The following is a 20,183-nucleotide window of genomic DNA, read 5'->3' as shown; positions in this document are numbered from 1 at the left end:
AAGATAAATAGACTGTATGGGTACAAACCACTTGTTTTACATTTAGAAAAATAGCTTGCTTGTTAAACTGGGAAAAAAGGATTCTAGGAGATTGCTGTCATGAGAACGGGGAAAAAGTCTTTGTTAAAGAAGCAAGCCTTGCAGCCAGCTTTGTAATTAGGAAAGACAGTGAAGTCCTTGTCTCGTTCAGCAGTCAGGGCTACTACTTCAGTGGTACCCCGAGCACCTCTGATTAGATTAGGCTGCCAAAATCTTGAAATGCTTCAATTACTACTGGAAAAAGAAATATGAAAGAATTGTTATACTGAGTTGTAAATTCCATATGTATGAACCGGCATTTCACACATCTGAAACCTTGTTTGCAAAAACTTTCTTCTGTCAAAGTTGGGATTTATGGTTTCTGAATTGGCTCTTGTCCTCTTTTCTAATGTACAGGAAGGAACTGATGCAAATACTGGGAGCTAAAGTGCATCTTTCATTTAAAATGCAAAGTCAGAACTCTTTAAAAATTAATTTGCTTTGTACAACTTTCTGTTCTGAAGGAACTGGGAAAGAAAATCTGAGTGGAGGTGTTTCTGAGATGGAGCAGATTAAGCAGGGACAGGTTTAATTAAAAGGCTGTACTGTGTAGTTCACATAGTCCTTTATAAAATGCTGAATAAGGTGCCTGTGTCTTACCGAGTGTTGTTCTGGTTTGTTTTTTTTTTTTTTTGCATCTGCCTTGGCAAAGATGTTTCCAGCCCAGTGAAGCTTCATCGCACAGACACTTTTCCAACCTACAGGTCAGACCATCGATAAAGGACTGTAAAGAACTTTAGAAACTCTTTGTCTTCTGACAAACTGCCCCAGTGGATGACGGTGATGATGATAAGCAAGGATGGAAACACGGAAGAGTTCAGGTTGGATGAAAAATACTTGCAATACAAAGTTTTTTTTAAACTTTGCCAAAAGTTAAAACTATTCTGTAGATACTGGGGAGGGGGACAAAACCAACAAACCCTGCAGTGTTTTATATCTTACAGCTGGACAGAGAAGAAATCACTCCCTAAATATTTCCACATGTTTTTGTATGATAGGTATGTTGTAAATACATGAGACTTCCCTGCTGCAGTGTGGTTCCATTCTGTCTCTTACAGCTGTGTGTTCGCTGATGTCAGCTGTGTCGCCCTTGTTCGTCGTAGTGCTTATCTTTAGTTATTTCCATTATTGTTCAGCCTAATCCTTGACCTTTGAAATGTGGCCAGTTTTAAGCACCTATTGGATACAATTTTTCCTGTTTGAAGCCTGATGAAGACTCGATTGATTTCTTTTAAAAGCACCCTATCTTCTATTTCCTGTATTTATTTCCATCTCTGTAACTGTTTAAAATAAAAAAAAAAAAAAAGTCCCACTTACTTTGTGGTGCCGTGCTTTTTGTTGTCACTGTCAGCATCATGAACAGCTGGTGTGGAGCCCCGGAGGGCATGGGATGGGGGGCCGGAGGGGCTGGTGCTTTGCTGTGGGTCCCCCCTCCACATCTAACCCACGCACCCACTCGTCGGGTGCCCTGTGAAACAGAGTAGTAGATGCAGCAGGAACCTCGCAGTGCCACAAACCGTTTTGTGGCAGAAAGCAGATTTTTCTGTTTTGGGACAGCATCCATGTTACGCTTCCATACATTGGCACCGGCATCTTAATTTAACAGCAGACGGACTTCACAAAAATAGCGTGGCCGATTGCTGCGTGCTACGGCAAATGGTCAGAACTGGCTGGCGGCTGGAGACCTGGAGAAAGCTGCGAGTACCCTGAGTGCTGTGAAGCACCGCGCCCGGCGAGGTGGGGTTAAATCAGTCGTTAACAAGCTCTGAGTGAGAGCACCTTGCCAGGTTACAAGTTGGACTGATCGTCTCTAAGCATCTCGTTCCTGCTCACCTAACTAGGTCTTAGTTTGATTGCACTAGTGGGGAATATGGTCTCTGCATATTTTTAATTGAAAAAATACGGGATACAGTTCTAATGATAATTGCTTTTATCTAGGCATGTGTAATGTTAGCAGCTAATTCTTCAGCAGATATCCCAGAAGAAAAGCAAAAGAATGCAATGGCCAGAGTAGGTTTGTAGAGAATGAGCTACATTTGTTCGTGTTTGTAGAGAATGAGTTAGCACAGGCTGATTTTCTCATATGATGGAGATGATGGTCTTAAGGTTTGAGTAAAAATAGCAAGTATCTTAAGCTTGGCTTTTAATTCTGAAGATGAAGTTTCAAAGCAGACTGGGAGGACATGATGTTGATCGTGACCCACATGATGCCTCAAAGCAGATTTCCATATGTACTCACAGTTAGAGTGAGCTGTACTCGGTGATGCTGTCGGTGTAGGGTGCTGGAGGAGGATATCCAGGGCGGCGTGCGGTTCTGTGTCTGGTTCCAGTCCTGGTCAATCACTGGGACGGAGCAGTATGGAGTGGGCTTATTAAAACTGCAGATCTATAAAATGGGAAGGAAGGACACAGGAATACACGATTACAATACAAAATGATCTGGACAAATCGAAGAAATTTGATGGGGACAAGTGCTTCCGAGCAAGGCTAGTTGACTACACAAACACATAGCGGGCAGAGAGGCAAGACAGCAGCCCTTTGGAACGGGACGTAAGGGTTACAGCAGATTACAAGTGGAACATGAGGCAACAAGGCCGTGTTGCTGCAAAACAACTGAATGTCATAAGGCAATGTAAAAGCACTTAGCTTTTGAGACAGCTGAAGTAATTCTTCCGCTCTGCTTAAGGCAGGCGAGGTCTCAGCTGGAGTCCCGTATGGTGGCCGATCCCAAACCGACGTGCTCAGCCGCTGCAAAGAGCCGTGCCCTGCTACGGCGCTGTGGCGTTGGGGTGGTTCAGCTCTTGAGTTGCACCGCGCGCTGTGCTATGTCTTTACCTTCCTGTATCAAACAGACTTCCTCTCCAGGAACGAGGGAGGAGCAGATGTTTCCAGTCAATGCAGCCTTTCTGTTTGCTGCGGTGTCCTGAAGTAACCAGTCACTGCAGTAAGATCTCTTTTAACCGGCTTGGTATCTGTTTAATATCGGTTTAATAAACACATGATCGATTGTGAAGTAAAACACTGGGACAATGTAAGATGTTGGGTTTCTGCATCCAAAAGGGTTGTACTAACTGAGCTGGAGGGGAGGTGGCCTTCAGGGGAGCAAACCAAGGAGCGTGGTGAAGGTAAAAGTGTTTCGGAAGGAAAAAGATCAGTATGCCATCATTATTTAAGATACACCATGGCGCAAAGATAAGCTTAACTTATTGTAAATAAGGATTATGTTCACTTTGAAATAAAGTGGAACTGCTAACATAAATAAGTGATTGAAAAGCATGTTATGACTAACAGGTCTTTATCTTTCAGGTTTACTTCTGCTAATGTATTCCCTTTAGAGCTGACGGCATCTGTTGTTTTATCACGAGATGACAGTTCAGTAAATGCTTTTATTCACCTTTCACTCATGCAATGATTGATACAGTAAAACTATCTGTGGTTGAACAGTCCAATTACAAAGACGACAAAAACCCCCACTCTAACCTTGGCCTTTAAATGAAGGGTCGTTAAATCAACTAGCTCTGATATTATTCTTTCTAGCAAAACTGTCTGTGAAGGATGGAAAAAAGGCCTAAAAGTAACTTTGCTTTGCATTACTCTGTGTTTATGACACAGTATCAAGGAGTTGCTTTTTTTTTTTTTTAATTTGCGGTGCCGACAGATTAAGTCACTTAACTTTGCATCATTGCTGACTTGGTTAGCACGGCCGTTAGCGGAAGGAAGCGAAGGGTTTGCTGCTCCGGCAGGTCCTGGCTGTAGGGGGAGGGAAAGGTCTTCACTGTGTTTGGGGTTGGGCTGTTTAGACGGTAGAGCAGACGGCATATGTACGCCACCGATGTGATGATGCCATCGTGTGTGCCAGCGGTACCCGATACGCCGGTGAAGACAGAGGCAGAATTAGAGTGGAAATCCTTCAGGTACCTAAGCTACGCTCTGAAGAGATGTACTTCAGAAAATATGCTGCAAATCCATTTGTAGAGCTGTGGGGCTCAGGGTTACCACGGGATTCAAGGATCGGCGTGTGACAAATCCTTGAGAACTACTTTTCTCCAGCCTCTGCCCTCCAATTTAACAGGAATTCCCAAGGGGGTTTTGAGCTTGTCCTGTATGTAAAAAGGACGATAACAGTTTTACGGACTAGTTTCAATTCCTCCACCAAATTCCAACATGCCCTTTTATAACCATCAACCTTGTTCTTTCTCAAATGTCCACAGATCTCCCCAGATAACTTTTTCAAAGGCAGGAAAGTGTTCTGCAAAGTCATCCCAACGAGCAGCTCTTTGGCTCTGTGTAACCTCTGCTATTCGTACGGCTCGCCGTAACGCTGTGCGATTTCTCAGACGGCTGCTCCTCACAGACCGGACAGAAACGCCGTACGGACCCTCGGGTCCCTTTCATCCCACAAAAGACCCGTGAGCAATCTGCAAGCCATAATTGTGGAGATGGAAGAATATGTTGTAGGGGTAGAAGAAGAAGGGGTCGGAAGAGAAAGCGTAGAGCTGCTTACCCCACTTTTCAAACCCACGCTAAGAAAAGGCGTTCTGTCTTCAGAGCAGGAATGAACCGGCAAACTGGTAATAGCACAGTGGGCAGATGGAGACGGTCCAGGCTGCAGCAGAACTCGGCGGGTGATGATCTTAAAAGGCTAATCTTGGAATCAAGTACGTTAGGGGAAAAAACCCCACCTCATAATATCAAGATTTCAAATTACATTTCTTTTTCTTAGACATTCCAGGTAACACAATGCAAATGGCATTACCTGAAATAGCATAGAGGGCAACGTAACTGTCGTAAATCGTTGTACTGCTGAGACACACGGGTTGGCTGACGTCCTCTCCATTTCCATTTCATAGCCAGAGATGGAGTCACACAAGGACTTGCCAGAAGGTGCTCAAGACCTCAAAGTATCTTCATTGTGTTTCAAAACTTTTTTTTTTTTTTTAAACAAAGGAGATCTTACACTTTTTGCTTGACCAAGATTTAACAAAACAATTTTTGCTTCCTTGAGGGAGGGAGGGTAGCGGTTTAAATGGGTTGTTTCAGCATTTGTCTGAGTGAAATTGCTTTATTTTTCATACTTGTACTGTTGCTAATATTTATTCTTGAAATTGTTAGGATTTAGTTTTGCTTTCCCTTCTTACACCTTACAGCAGAAAAGCATCATTAATATTTAAGCAGATGAACATCTCTTGAAGTTTGTGACTTGCAGCCAGAATGTCATTAATTTAAATAATCACACAGATAGAATTAATGCAATAAGAATTGTATCTGAGTCCTGTTGCTGAGCAATTCTGGTGAGTGCATAATAATACTGCTGCCTCAGGCATTGAGATCAGGGGTCATGATGTGATATTTCTGTGTATTCATTAACTTTCACAAGGGCAGATTGATCTTCTGTTTCCATGAACACTAATGAACCATTTTCTTATTTTTAGGGAATATTCTATCACTACCACTAGCCACGTAGTGTTTAAAGAAAAGCTGTTTTCAAACAGAAGGCTCTAATTAGAACTTGGGCCTCAGCTGTATTGATTGCACTACACTTTCTCAGTGGATTTACAAATGCCAGCAAATAAACTTGCCAGGGGAAAAGTTTATTGTAGTGCATTTCTCTTTAGTATTTAGCCTACGCGTTGTTCTATTTCTTGACAAGCCTAAAAAAGGGAATTAGGTGCTGAGACGTTCAGGATGGTTGGGTTTGTATATGAGTGTTTTCCCAGCTATCTGTCTTTTAAATACTCTGGAACTCCTAGAAAGAGAAGGCGTGAGGTGTTCATCCTGCTCTAAGCCATCTAAAAAACATTACAGTCTGTCCGGTGAAATGAACTCCTGCTCTCCCAGCCACACGAATGTGAGGAAAACACCGAAAGGAATAACCAGAAGAAGGTTGGGGTGTGTTTGGCTGGGTTCTTCCCCACCTTGGCATCTCCCGAGGGTCCCCCCGGTCCCAGCGGTGCCAGCCCTGCCGCGGGGGGGGGGGACGGGGGCCGCGGCTGCCTCGCCCTGCCTGGCCGCTGCCTGCCTGCCACTCTCCTCTGCCGCCAACCTGGCGATGCAGCTGATGACGCCAAATATCTCGTATGTGGGGTTTTTTATTTGTCTTGTGGCACCTTCCACCATTTCCTCCATATCAAGCCTATACGCTCCGTCTCTTCCCTTGCTTACGTCTCTGTGGAAACAAAGTGAAACGTCTGGGTTATTCTAAAAGGGATCCCTATGGCTAAACCTTATGGAAACACAACAGAAGCGTAAACGTTTTGGAGGACTGTAAGTTCCCTTTGTACAAGCAATAAATGTGTAGGAAGAATGCTTTCCTGGGCGCTGCTGGTGCCGTTGTCTCACCGTGTGGCCAGGATGGAGGGGGCAGCAGCCCGAGCCCACCCTCCGCAGTTTGCTGCTGACCCGGAGCTCTTCTCTTCTCTCACCTGCGCAGCCAACCCCCTTCCCGGCGGGTTCTGCACAGGGAAAGGGGGGGGTAGAGGCAGCTGGCGAACGACGGGATTTGCACAGATTTCTCCTGCCTCTTACATCGATTTGAGAAACCAAAGCCTGTAAAGGAGCCCCGACCGCTGCTTTCCGCCCCGCCGCAGCTCGCCGAAGGTGTCCGCGTTGGCTCGGTGCAGGATGCGCTCCGGGGGATGGACAGAGGCTCGCCTGAAGGGTGGGTGTTCATTTGTTTGTTTGGGGCTTTTTTATGAAATTATTCCAGCTTCCAGACGTCAGGTCACAGTCACCCAACTGCCACGGGTCGTCTTTAAAGCTTCCAGAGAGCCACCTCGTAGCAGTGTACTTCTGAGCCGATTCATGGCAGGAAATGAGGGATGCCGGTGATTTATCCTGCCCTTGCATTGCTGCTACAGGTCACAGCCAGAGTGAAAAGTTTCATATCCTCAGGTGAGGAAAGTAGCAATGTCTAGATGAGCCCATTTTTTGGCTCAGGCTCTATTTCCAGTCCAGCCTGGGATTCCCACCTGATTTCCCACAACTTAAAAGCGGGTATGGCCACAGGCAGGAGTCCCCAGGATAAACCTGTAGTAACAGTCCTGCCATTTGCAGAAACAATACAGTGAGGACCACATAAAATTGTGTGAAGACGACCTCTGGTCCTATCGGACAAATTATATTTTAAAGGACACATAAAAGAGAGACTCCTAATTACCTGTGCTCATTAAGATGCATTTGGTATTTTTTTTTTAAGAGAATTGCACCCCAGCCACACTTAAACTCTGGCAACTGCCTGAATTTTGTGCCTCAATTTTCTAGGTTGACTTTCCCTAACCTCCTGTCCTATACTTTTATATGTACCGTGAACTTAAAAAAAATCTAACATATTCCACCACAGAGGTGGACATGCTATTTCTGTGTAGTATATGAAATCATGCTTGTATGAAATTATAGCTTCTAATCAGATAATGTCTGTAATTTGGAGATCATTGGATAAAAGACCTTACAAAATGACTAAGAGAAATGAATAAGAGAAATTCACTTGCTAGTATAATTTATTATATCTTTTTTACTGAACAAAGAGCACTTAATTTTACATAATGAGATAAACTGCATACAGACCAAATGATATAGAAAACCCTTTGTGCTGAAGGCAATGCATCCTTTTGGAATATATTGTCCATAAAACTGAAGTAAATAGTTGCATAAATACTTATTTCTCCATAAACGTGTAATGACTCAGCGGAAAGCCAGGCAGTATTAATGATGTATGATCTCTATTTTTGGCACATTTAGTAAAATGAAAGTGTACCTACATTTAGCACAAATGAAACACATAAATGTTGTTCTGCAGTGTAGGAAGGGAAAAGGTAGGAAAATGAGATTTATGGCTCCTCTGCCAGCTGTGAAAGTTAAGGAGTCGGAGGGACCTATCGCAGCTGGAGCTGCCCGGGAGCTCTGCTCTGGTGTCCCCTTGGTGCCCTTGAGTAACCTGCCCTTTTCTTCATGTATTTGTCTCAAAATGAAGACCAGGCCAGACTTTCATGTGCCTTTTCAACGTATTGGGGTAGGCTTAAAGGAACTCTATGTATTCAGATACCGGCATGCCCCTGGACAGAGGCAGCAGGGAGGAACGAGAGTGGCTATGATGGGTGACGTCCCCATAAAGCCCCACAAAATGACGTCCTTCCTTAAGCCAAATGAAGAGGTGGATTGGAAAAACCATCTGTAGTATCTCCAGATGCCACTGCACCTCGGATCCATGGCAGCCCACAAAAGGGATGATGTCGCGCAGCCCTGCCGCGTGGAGATGAGCAGCAGTAACCCACTTGGCTCGTCCATCACTGCTCGCAGCCTCCGTCTATCATCTCTCTTGTACAGCCCCTGCAGCTCACAACGCAAGTCAAAAGGATCCCAGCAGAGGCTGATCCTTCTCTAGAGAGGACCAGCGGTCGTTGACGTGGGGCTGGAAAGGCACTGAGGTACCTGAGTCCTCGCTGGATACAGACTCAGTGGAAATTCTTGAGAAAACACCTGTCCCTCTCTCTTATCCAAAGGCATCCATCCCTCCGTGGGGAACGGGCTGGACTCGCACGCATGGGTGGTCCCTCCAAGACACAAGCGGCATTCCTGTGGTTGGGGAAGAAGAGTGATTTGGTGCAATGCCCAGGCAGAGATGCTTCACTAGAATTCCTGTCAAGTGAGATGCTTTGACCTGGGCTAACTGCACATTCTTACTATTTTCCTCCCTTTTTTCTTGAGATATTTGGAGTTTTTAACAAAGGCATTTTCAGTGTCAAACCAAAGGAAAGGCAGAATGCATACTTTTAAGAGGGGTTGAGTCATTTTCCTTCCTGAAAGCCATGGTAGGCCTCTAGCACACCTATCCTTTTCTCCACTCCAGAAAGGTAGCAAATATTTGCAAGAAAAAAGTGCTTCTGTGGCAGACCTTTCCTGACCTTTTGCAGTGAGCCAATAAGGATCGATCCAAGGCCAGGGTCCACCTAGAGCAGCAATATATAAAATAAAAATTCCATTTAGCTTTGTCTGGGGGGGTGTGTGTGTGTGTCTCTGTGTCTGTTATTTCTAGCATTTGCTTATCCCATGTATTATTCAATTTACTTGCTTACAGAGTGAAACAAAATCAATTGAAAGTTGCTTTGCCTTTGCCACATGTGACTGTCAAATCCTTGTGGAAAATTGCTTAAATTGTGTGATCTATGGTTCAAAGTGAGAACAGAATGCTTAATTAGAGTTTAATTATCTTGGAAGACTTGACGCTCTCTGATTGTTTTTGTTTTCTTTCTTTCCTCGCTCAGTGGTCTCTGTTGAAGTGTGTCTTCATTTGCAGCAGAACCAGGTGCACAGGTTGACACTGCGTAGTTCACCGGCATAGAAGAATATATTTTGCTTGCACGTGCATCTGTCCAACTGACCCTCTAGCAAAAAAGTACACTACACCTGTTAACATGGGCCTGATCCTTAGAGCTGATGGCTAAAAAAAAAACCCCAATGGGTTTACGCAGACCCAGATGCTATGTTCTATTCAGTCAGTGGTTTTAAGGCCAGAAATAGGGTTTACTGAAGAACTGTGATTTTTGACACTGAAATCCACCACTTGGCCACTAGTGCTTGATCTGGCACCAACTGAATTGGATGAAAGTTTTTCCCACAGGGCAGCCTAGGTACCTGAAACTCAGCTTTCCATCTGACCAGTCTCCTAAGATGCTGATATGCTACAGGTTATCAACAATATATCATTTCCAAACCATATTCATTTGGGCAGGGGAAAAAAGGAAAAAATGGGCTGTACCTTGATTTAGATCTTTGTCTTTAGAACTTTGTTCCGGCACAGCAAGAGTTCGTTCTCCGCAAGCAGAGAACTGATCTGCTTAAAATGGCACGTGGGTTTGGGGAATGTTTTGTTTGGGTAGAGCTTTTTGTTAGGTCTGTTTAACTTGAATTAGTTTCCAGGTTGTCCTCACTCTGGGGCTGCTGGCACGGAGAGGGGCAAAGCAGAGGCAGGAAGGATTTTGGGGTCAGTGCCAAGCTATGCTGGCTTATGAAGATCACTGAGTTGTGGTGTGAAGCCCTGCCCGAATCAGAAGTGAAACAAAGGGAAGGCAGGCGTGAAATCCATGGGCAGAGTTTGACACTGAAAATCTTCTCATCTGGCTCAGTATCAAGAGCACTTTTGGAACTGAATTCTACTTAAGTTTCAGAGTTTTTGGAAGTTTCACTTTATTTTTGCCAGACGAGTTCATTAACTTCTAACCAGTTAGGCTTGTGCTGTTTGATTGCTGACAAAGACTTCATGTCAGATAGGGAGAGTTTGGCTGGAAAAACTTGTTACCTGCAAGAAAACTGGAATTAAGAACCCATTAAGTAGGTGCATTTGCAGAAGATTGTTTCTCTCTTTTGTGTGTCTTCTTTCCCCCGGGAAACCTCCTGTGACAGCATGCTGGTTTCCTGAGGAGCCATTATTTAAATAAGAGCGTATAGCAGATTATATAAGAACAGGTTGCCTTCAGTGTCAGGGTTCCTCCAGGCTCCCTCCTTGAGCCTCACAGCCCAAAATAAAAGTTGACATTTGAGCGAGCCCAGGTGATGTTTGTGTTATTTGCAATAGTCACCTCTTAATTCAAACTTAAACTGGGAAAGCGAACGACTGAGCCACGGAAGGCGGCAGAAATCCTTTCCATTGATATTGCTGGGCTTGGATCAGGAAACCATTTATTAGCGCTCTTGGGATTGCAGGAAGTCAGCGTCGAATGACAATGGCATTATTACCGGCTGTCACTGCTAACGTCAACGTGAATGTTCGGTCTGTAACACATAAAATGAGCCAAGAAATCCAAGCCCAGTTGAAATAAAGAAAGAAAACCTAGGAGAGGAAGGCTCACAGTGTTATTTTTAATCTGGTTGAATCCCCTAATAGGCTGGTAACAAATCTTTGTATATTATTTGATTATGTTTCTCTGCTAGTTAATTGGTTTGATTATGGTTAGGGGATTCTGAAGAATAATGGTAGCGGTTTTGCTTTATTAGAAGACTCAGGACTGACGCATCAGTATCCATGAAAGGCTGTGAGTGCTCCTCCTGCTTTTGACACGTGTTCATTTATCTACCCCATGAGCCAAGAATACAAACCCTGCTACTCCAGAAGGTACTCGCAGATGTGGTTTCACCTGCTTTACAAAACGTGGGAAGGTTTTGCCAATTTAGAACTCAGAAGACAACCCCCACTTTTCAGGGAAAACTAGATTTATAGCATCTTCTAATTGTATTGATTTGCAGAGTGGAGCTGGGATGCTACTTGTGTTCCCAGTAGCGATATCTCACCCAGGCCTATGGCAAATGGAAAGAAGATGAAAATAGACTGGTCAGGCATCGTTCAAAATGCATCTAAGAAAGCTGGATGTCATCAAGGACTGAAACTTGTATTTAAAGCAATCTGAGAAGCTGGAGACAATTTGTTTTATGATAGTAAAATATGAACAAGCTTTTTTTTTTTTTTTTTTTTAAGCTACTACTGAGGTGGCTCTCCAGCACAGATGCCATATGGATCCTTTGGATGCATCTGTCAGTACCTACCACCTATGTGTGACCTCTGCTCTTTGACTGCTTGGAGTTATTAGAAGCAGCTGCAGGCTAAATCAACTTTTGGCTTGCTCTAAGTTGGATCAAGCACTGTTTTGCTGAACAAATGCGTGTAGGGTAGGAAATCTGGCTGCTGCTTCTGCGAGCAGGGAAATACCATGCAAACCAGGAGACAACTTCTGGGAGAGAAAGTCAGGAGCTGAAATGCACAGGCAGCATGTGGGAAGTTTAGACCCTGTCCCTGTTGTCCACGCAATTTTCTGCAGATTGCGCTGTTCCTTTTCCATCTTCCTAAACTGTGATGTCTCCTTTATTTCGCCCTCACTGTAGAGAATAACCTGATCCAAAGCACTTTCTAATGAATGTCATTAGGAAGGACTCATTTAGCAGGATGGAATTTGTCAGCTTTAACTGCAAGAGGACCTGAACAATCATTGTTTTACAATTTATTTTCTTCCATTTTATTTTTCATCAGTTTTGCAGCTTGTGAACAAGCCAATGAACAGTTTCTCATCAAAAATCCCAAAGAATGTTGTCTCTGACACAGTCCACCAAGGTGTGTTCTTACAGTGGTTCAGTGAAAACATCTTGATGGGAATTAAAGAGCCCCTGTCCTTCCAGACGCAGCAGTTTGTTATCAGATTTACATGCTTTTATTTTTCCTTCGTGAAAAGCCTGAGTCAAAGAAGCTGAAGAGTTACTCGAACGGATAATTGTGCTGGCTTTCCTGTACAGGCAAGTGTGAGCTCTCTCGCTGCTGAATGAAGCAGAACATACTTTTTGACATTGCAACACATTTGAACTCTGCTTGTTCTGGTTCTTTGTGTGAGGGAACATTTCTTTTATAACTCTCCCGATGCCCTCAAAAAGGGAATCATCAGCTGGAGCTGGAAGCACTTTATTGTGAAAGTGCCAAACTCTGATTACGGTAAAGAGAAATGGGACAAAAGGAGGTGAACCACATAGCATTAACATTTAAATGACTACCATCTCGATAGCTGGGTCTGCCAGCCTCGGCAGCGTCTGAGCTTCGGGATTTTTCAGTGAACTCTCACTTTCAGCATCTGCCATAGGGAGGGAGCACTGTCATCCTGGTTTGCAAAGCAAAGTCTGACTCCTAGCAGATCAGACCCTGGAAAAGGCATTCCTTCGCTTGCGAGGCTCAGTTTTGGCTAGCGCACTCCCACAGGAAAGTCACTGCCCTGAGGCATGTGAGGATGGAATTGGGAGCTGGTACCCAACAACAGGCATCTCGCCCGCCCACTGTGGCTTCGGCAGCGGTGGGAGAGCACTCCTTCCCGTCCTTCATGCCATCCCTTCATATGGAACTCAACAACCTGCTTTTTCCTGTAAAAAATAGCAGAAAGGTGTCTCTCCACACATCCTGAAGAGCACAAAGTCCAAGAGCAGTAAGAATTGTCTTATCTTGTAATAACCTGCCAGAATCGAGTCGCTCCCCCTCTCTAGCAAAGTGGGAACTTCCCAGAGAAGAAGTCAGTCTCAGAGGTGGGCAGCTGGCCAATATACAATGCCACACTTCTGTTAAAAACGTGAACTACACTGACAACTCGGACTGATTTCCGTAAAATAAAGAATTAATCGGTTACCTCTGAATGAACGAAAGCAAGAAGGTTGTTTTTCTTACCGTGATAATACTTAGTGGAGTTTTCCAGCCGCATTATTGCAATAGTACTTGTTTTCCCACTGTGTGCTGTCACTTTTCACAAACTATATTATATTCAAGAATCAGAAGTTCTAGCTAGAGTTTATTTTCTTTGTCTCCTATTGGCACCTGGCAGGGTCCTGCTGAAATGCCTTTTTAAGCTGTCCTTTGGTGAGCAATCAGCTGAGTATGTAATGAACACCTATGGAGGTATCTGAAGCATATAATGAGGTAAAAAAATATACAAAGGTATCAGGATGGCTATTTCCACCTAAAATATTGGCATTTTCATCATTCTTTCCACTTTTTTTCCCCATACCACAAGCATTTTCTACAGAACACGGTGACAGATACATTGTATGAAAAGAGATTTGAGATCACAAAGCAATGTGTTGGTGCCCACCATCAGAACAAAGGAAAAAAATATTTATGATGTACTGATTTTGATCCAGAGATTCAAACTTCCATGGAATCAAACGCTTTTGTCACTGTAGTTAGCTGTGGCCTTAATAGCCCTTTGGAAAGTGCTGGCTTAATAATTACTTTGTTTTACAAAAGTGCACTGAATTTCAAAGAACCTAATCCATTGAAGTTGCTTGCATTATAAATACGGTAGATTACGGTGCAATTTAAGCGGTGCAGAACTAGCTCAGGGGAACATCCCGGATCTTCATTTCATTTAGCTGTTACTGATGTGTCGAGAAGAAGAAAGGGATGATTGCTGATTTATATGCCTTGTCTTTCATTATGTTATATTTCTGCTGGGCAGGGGGTCACAACAGAATCTATTAACAACAACCAAGGCGGAACCAGCTGATGGTCTTACAATCACGTTAGATTCTCCTCAAAATTGCTGTTAGTTGCTTTTTCTCCGTTGTTGTCTCCAAAGTTTGCAGTCTGCTCTCCTGGCCATGACTAGAATTTTAATGGCCTTGCAGTCTGTTGGCTATTAGGGTTTTTATTAGTATTAATATGGTCTATTTTTCTAGCTGTCTGTTTCGCTATATTTAATTTCAAAATGTTTCTGAAGTACAGGCTAAAGGGGTGCTCCCAAGGCACTGTTTGCTGAAAGTTTATTTTAAAGCCATTAATACGCGTCTCCAGCAAACCCTCGTATCGGGCTGTGCCGCAAAGGCTCCAGGAGCCAGCCGTTAAGGACACATCTGCTTGACTCCCAACTTAGAAGAGACATTTTTAAAAGATCTCGGCACTCTTTTATACTGAAAGAAAAGATTTTTCAGAACAAAGCACCTTGCTGTTCAAGCATGCTGACTATGGTCTGCGTTGGAGTTTACCCTTATTGACTTCCTACAAAATTCACGAAGAGCAGAGGGAAAGGCTGAGACCTGCGTTCACCTTTTACGGGACACCCAAGAGATCCATGCAGGCAAAGGTAGGTGCTGCAGAGCTCCCAGTCGACAATTCACCCTCAGGACACCGGTCCCTGGGACGCTGGTCCCTGCTAGCTCTGTGCCGTGTAAAACTATTTGTTCAACCTTGCTTACCCGCTCTCCAGGAGATGACTTAGGGAATGAGGAGAGATGCGATGCTGGAGCCCATCTGGCTGCCAGCAACCGCCAGAAAGGGAGTTGTCCTGTTGCTTTAATTAAATAACCATTTTCTTTTGAGCCCAGAGTGCTTTCATTGGCTTTGTTGATGGTGGCCAGGCGGGCAGGATTACAGCTGCCACTCTTCTCTATATTCAATATAAATCTGTGGAAAGCAGGGCACAGCGAAGACACGACAGAAATGCGGAATTCCTACAATGCATCTTTTAATCTGATATGTAAGAAGAAAAAGAGAGAGGGCTGTCATAACACATCAGTTTCACCACATCCATCTTTTATACAGAAATGTGCAAAAGTTCATGGTATCAGAAAAAAGTCCATTTCCCAAGACGCTGCTGCAGGTGCCGTGCTTGGGCAGCGCTCCCACTGGCTCCTGGCACCTCCGGGACTTGGAGTGAGACTTTAGCCCAAGTAACACACTGGTGTAAACAGGAGCCTTCATTAGTTTTAGCTCAGAGCCCAAATTCCCTCTTTCTTAAACAACAGTTTCTTATCTCTGTAATGTTTGAAACCAGAGCCTGAGACACGAACCTTTCGCCCTGCGTTTGGATGAACTCACTTGGATTAAAGCAAAGCCCTGGTCTGCAGACTCTGTGGCATGGAACCAAAACACCACAGAACTGCGTTTGGAAATAACCGACATTCTCTGGTGGAGAGCCTTAGTTACTATCTCTAGTTCTGTGATATTTGTCTTCTGCTGTATTTCTCTTAGTTAGGAAAGAATTTTTTCTTTGGCAGAAGCAAGGCAGCACACAAAGTCATCTTTTACAATTTACACACTGGGTGGAAAGCTTTATTTTCTTCCCGGCTTCTTTCACCAGCCCACAGCAAACATTTATCTTCTGATTCCTCTAATAGGATGTGACTTGTTGTGACATCATATTTTGAAAGGCTGCGATTTAACAGGTGTATTTTATCCCCCGTTCCCCAACACACATACATTTTGCAGAAACTAATAATTTAAAATACAGTGCAACCTCCTGAGGATCGGAATTGTTGCCAGAGGCTTCTCCGGTGCTCTTGCTCAGTCGTGACTTTGCACAAATGAACATCTTCTGCTCAGGACCACTCATACTTCCCTGGCCCTGTGGTAATGCCGGGCACGGTAATGCAGATTGTGGAGGCAGGGTCTGAGTTGCAGAGAATTAGCCGTATTGCCTTAACGTGTGCACTGAAAGCCACCAAAACATTGAGTTCTTCGTATTATTTTACTAGTTCAAGTAAAAAAGTCCGCAGCAACACACTGATAACTTAAACATCCATTTTCTCCCCTCACAGTATAGATTGAAGATAGAATTCATTCCATCAGGGAAGCACCCCAGGGAAACGCTGAGCTGTCAGCTGAAGCAGTGCTGTATATAAAACATCTCTGGCTCTATTAGTATTTGGGCCATTCCTGATGAGAGTCTTTAATCGTCCCCGCCTGATTCAGGGGAGACAGGAATATACTGTATTTTTTTTCCTGAATGAACTGTGCAGACATCTGTTCTTTATATTTTTGTTCATTATTTTAAATAAATAGAATTGGCACCGAGCAAACCCTATGCAGTGGATTTCAGGTGGGTTTTACAAGCTGGGTTTGCCTTTCTGTAAAGAATCCAGCCCGGGAGAAAGGGCCAGTGCTTCCCAAGGATGAGGCTGCCACGTCCCTTCCAGGTGCCGCCTGCTCTGAAAGCCTGGGGGGCCATCGCTGTGCTGCGGGGTGAGCCAGCCTTCAGCCTGTCCTGCACAACCGCCCCCAGCAGCGAGTGACCCGGCAACGTCGCAACGCCAGGGCTTTGCTCTGGAAAGCGATGCTCCTCAGTCAGAGGAGGAGGAGCATGCGATGAAGGCATGAGCATCATGATCCGTCTCTCTCCCGGACGAGACGGCTGAAGCTCCACGGCGTATAGGTGGCTGAGCAAGCGTGGCTACTGAAGACAGCATCACCAGAAGAAGATGGGGCTGCACACACGTGCTAACATCGCCGTCATGTCGGGAGCCCGAGGCAGTGTTCTGCCGCGCTGCAGGACGTACGGCTCCGAGTGCCTCAGCTGATGGGGTGCGGAGGTGGAGCCTGGAACCTGCTGGTGCTGGGAACCTGCTGGTGCTGGGAATTGTCGATGCTGGCAGAGGCTTCAGCCAACGCTACGGGGCTCGGGGGTGTCTGCAGCTGCCTCTCCGGGGCTCACCAAAGGGCACTAAGAAAGTCAGCCCGTGGTCACTGGGTTTACGGTTACACCCCCTCTGGAAATTGCTCAGGGGTCTAAGAATTAAAAGACGGTTGAAATCAGAGTGTTTGGGGGTTGGCAGGAGAAGGGGGTAGGAGAACCAATCTCTCATCAGCCTCTAGCAGCTGTTACTGGGAGGGAAAAAGGCCTCTGCAACCTTCCTCTTTCCCCTGCTTTTGCAAAGAGATGGAGCACCGGGTGCAGGAGTATCTAAGTGTAACACCATTTGGGATAATCGGTAACGAACCCTCCAAGGACAGGATTCAGCCGTCCTGTTTGGATCCTGCACCACAAGCCCATCGTGTGCAATACTAAATGCCCTTGCTGCTCTACCGCTCCTACAAGAACATCAGGTCAATCAAAACGTTTTGTGGCGCACTTATTTCATGATGTTATGAAACACTGAAAAGAAAAAAAGTGAAGGATGTACTGAGAGATGTGGTGTTCACCATTCCACCCCAGGCACTACAGGGCCACATTCAGCAACGGTGTAAGGCCGTTTGCATTGCCCGAGTCCCACTGAGGTTACGTTAAGCCCACTGTGTCTGCCCAGCACACAGCAACCCACTGTGGAAGTGGTTTAAAGACTTTGTTAAGAATATCAGATGTTTCTCATTGGTCATTAAAGAGAAAAAGTACTTAACTGGAGTGCTTCGGCCATCTCCCCAGCATGCTGAAGGGGACAAGCATCTTGAGGGTGACTCAGAGAAGGAGCCCGAGATGTTCTGCAGTGTCCTCTGGAGGAGCTTCGTGTCCCCCGCTCCAGCGACAGGCGAGGGCAACGGGTGCTGATGCTGGGTGCTTACAGTAATATCCCCCAAATCAGGTGGAGTGACAAGCAGTTAGCAAGGTGAAAAAAATCAGACGCTCACTGCCACAGAAATAAATTAATTCATTTAAATCTGTCTTGGCCAGTCCCAGATTTGCTGGCTGGGCAGGCTGGACAGTGCTAAGCGGGATCCTGGCATCGTTACGGGGCCACGGCCATGGGGCTGCCCAGAAATCTCACCTTGTCTCCATCACAGAAATTCCTGTAAACGCCTCTACACCTCCGCTGTTTCCGTACATTAAAAACCCCAGGCCAACCACCCTTAACAGCTGTGTCGTATGCTGAGTAACTGGAGGTCACTCAGTACAGGGACACCACTGTCGTAACCCTCGTCGTTCCTGCTCACCGGCTGAACTGCTTTTAGCCATTCATAGGTGTAAAGGCCACATACACGTCTGACTTCTCCCAAACTCCCTTTTCCAGGAGATCATTGCGGTGATTCATACTAGTTCAAAACAGAATTTCACTCATTTTATTTTTTCTACCTTTTCAGGCATTACCTGCTCCTTGGTTTTCCTTTATTCTGTAGCATGTAGAAAGGGCTAGCACTTTAAAACCCCCACACCTTCAAATTCAGAAACAGAGAATGTACAGTACAGTAGAACAAATTGTCCAAGCAGAGCGCGATGGCAAACGTGCAAATCCGTGCAGCTGTCGGGTGCCCACAGCTTTCGGATATGCAACAGCTGTCGAGTGGGCCATAAAATTAACAGAGGAGCACGTGCGAGTGCCTATGCCTTTTCTTAAGAAAATAGAAAGGCATATACTTTCATGAAGGCTTTGAAATCCTGCCTACGTATGTCTAATTGCACGGTAAGAAAAGAGCAATGTTGCTGCTTTAACTCAGGTATGAAGATGGAGTTCCGTCAGCTGAGAGCATCAAGAAAATAAAAAGAGAAAAGTCAGGAGCCTCAGCTTCTGAAAGCAGAGGAAACATGGGGGCTGATTGCTTTTTGGGGTTAGGTTCTTTTCTGTAAAAGTAAATGAAAACACCCTTCCAGTGATGTCCTGAACAGCTGGCTTTGCTGCCAGTTTTCCTGCTACTAAAAATCCGATCGTGCGTGTCCCTGCGGAGCGGAGCAGTCTGCAAGCTGGCCGGGTCGTCTTCTCAGCCAAACTGCGTGCCGCCTGCGGGGTACCAGCAGCACCAGTAGCACATGCCTAAGTCTGTGTTTTACATCAAACCGTGAAAAATCTCATGACTGACATTTGAGTGAGGACCTCATCTCTGAGCACCCTGCTCGCCAGCAGCACCCCGGGCGGGAGGCAGCGTCCCGGCGGGCAGCGTGCAGGCAGGAGCAGCTGATGGGCAGCTTGCAGCGGGTGTGAGCGTGTCTGGAAATGGTTCCCAGTGCTCCTCCCCGGTGCTGGGATCCCACATCAGGCACAGCGGAGTGGAAACTTGGAAGAGAAGGCTGGTTTCTGAAAGCTGCCCTGTGAAGACGAGCGTCTTGTGCCGTTTCACCCTCTGTAGAGAAAAAAAAATGATCTTTACACAAATAAAATGTCGCTTGTTGGACTAAGGAGTCGTTTTAAGGACGGAAGAGGGAACAGAGAGCCCTGGGCAGTGTGGGAGCTGCTGGGCTGCAGGTCCAGCCCCTCCGCCTCTCTTCAGGGCTCGGAGCTGAGCGGCACACAAACCGCCCGGGCTTCGCACGCCCAGCAGGGAGGTGACGGCTCGCTGGGCATCCCCGCTCTCAAACGCCTCAGCAGCATCCATGTAACTTCGTTCCTGTACGCTGAGTGCCTAGCAGCGCTGTTTATGTTGGCTAGGTTTTTCCATATCAGCAGCATAAGGCTTATTTAAACCTCTTCCTGGTGCGAGTTCTCCCTCGTATCTCGTTTGTGTTATAAAGTCCTTGCAAAAAAACCCCCAACAAAACAAACAAAAAAACCCCAAAAACATGAGATTTTATTTTGAGTATGAAAGACATTTCTTTATATCATTATTATAACGCAAATTTCCCAGTTAATATTAATAACTAAATTAATACTGAATTAATAATTTCATTAACTAAAAAATATGGAATAAAGGTTTGCAAATACCACACAGGAAATTTAATATATTTGAATTAAAATGGTACTGGTCTCTGCTGTAAACATAGCATGCACTTTGTTTTTGTACATGGTCAAACATGGAATGAGGCAATTTAGCCAAAGGAAATGATAAGCAATGTAAGTCATCGCTACCCCATGGAAATCTGCCGAATGCCAATAATTTAATAAAACATGTGCTTGCTAGATCAAATACTCCTAACTCTCTTTGCTCTGCAGTGAAACCGTGAGATCCAAGC

General features: G+C 45.1%; 1 protein-coding gene across 6 annotated transcripts in view; it reads left to right on the top strand.

Annotated features, from left to right (window-relative positions):
- DOK5 (docking protein 5) overlaps positions 1-1,390 on the top strand; it is a 44,763-nt gene extending 43,373 nt beyond the window's left edge. For all 6 annotated transcript variants that reach the window (XM_054845663.1, XM_054845665.1, XM_054845660.1 and 3 more), the window contains one exon: positions 731-1,390. In XM_054845663.1, coding sequence (XP_054701638.1) covers positions 731-798 — 68 coding nt within the window. In that variant the 3' untranslated portion in view covers positions 799-1,390. The remainder of the gene's footprint in view (positions 1-730) is intronic.
- Positions 1,391-20,183: the final 18,793 nt, after the last annotated feature.

The sequence above is a fragment of the Grus americana genome, chromosome 17, assembly GCF_028858705.1.
Source record: "Grus americana isolate bGruAme1 chromosome 17, bGruAme1.mat, whole genome shotgun sequence".
NCBI classification, from domain to species: Eukaryota; Metazoa; Chordata; class Aves; order Gruiformes; family Gruidae; genus Grus; species Grus americana.
The sequence above is the reverse complement of the archived record's forward strand: the minus strand, read 5'-3'. Positions and strand labels throughout refer to the sequence as shown.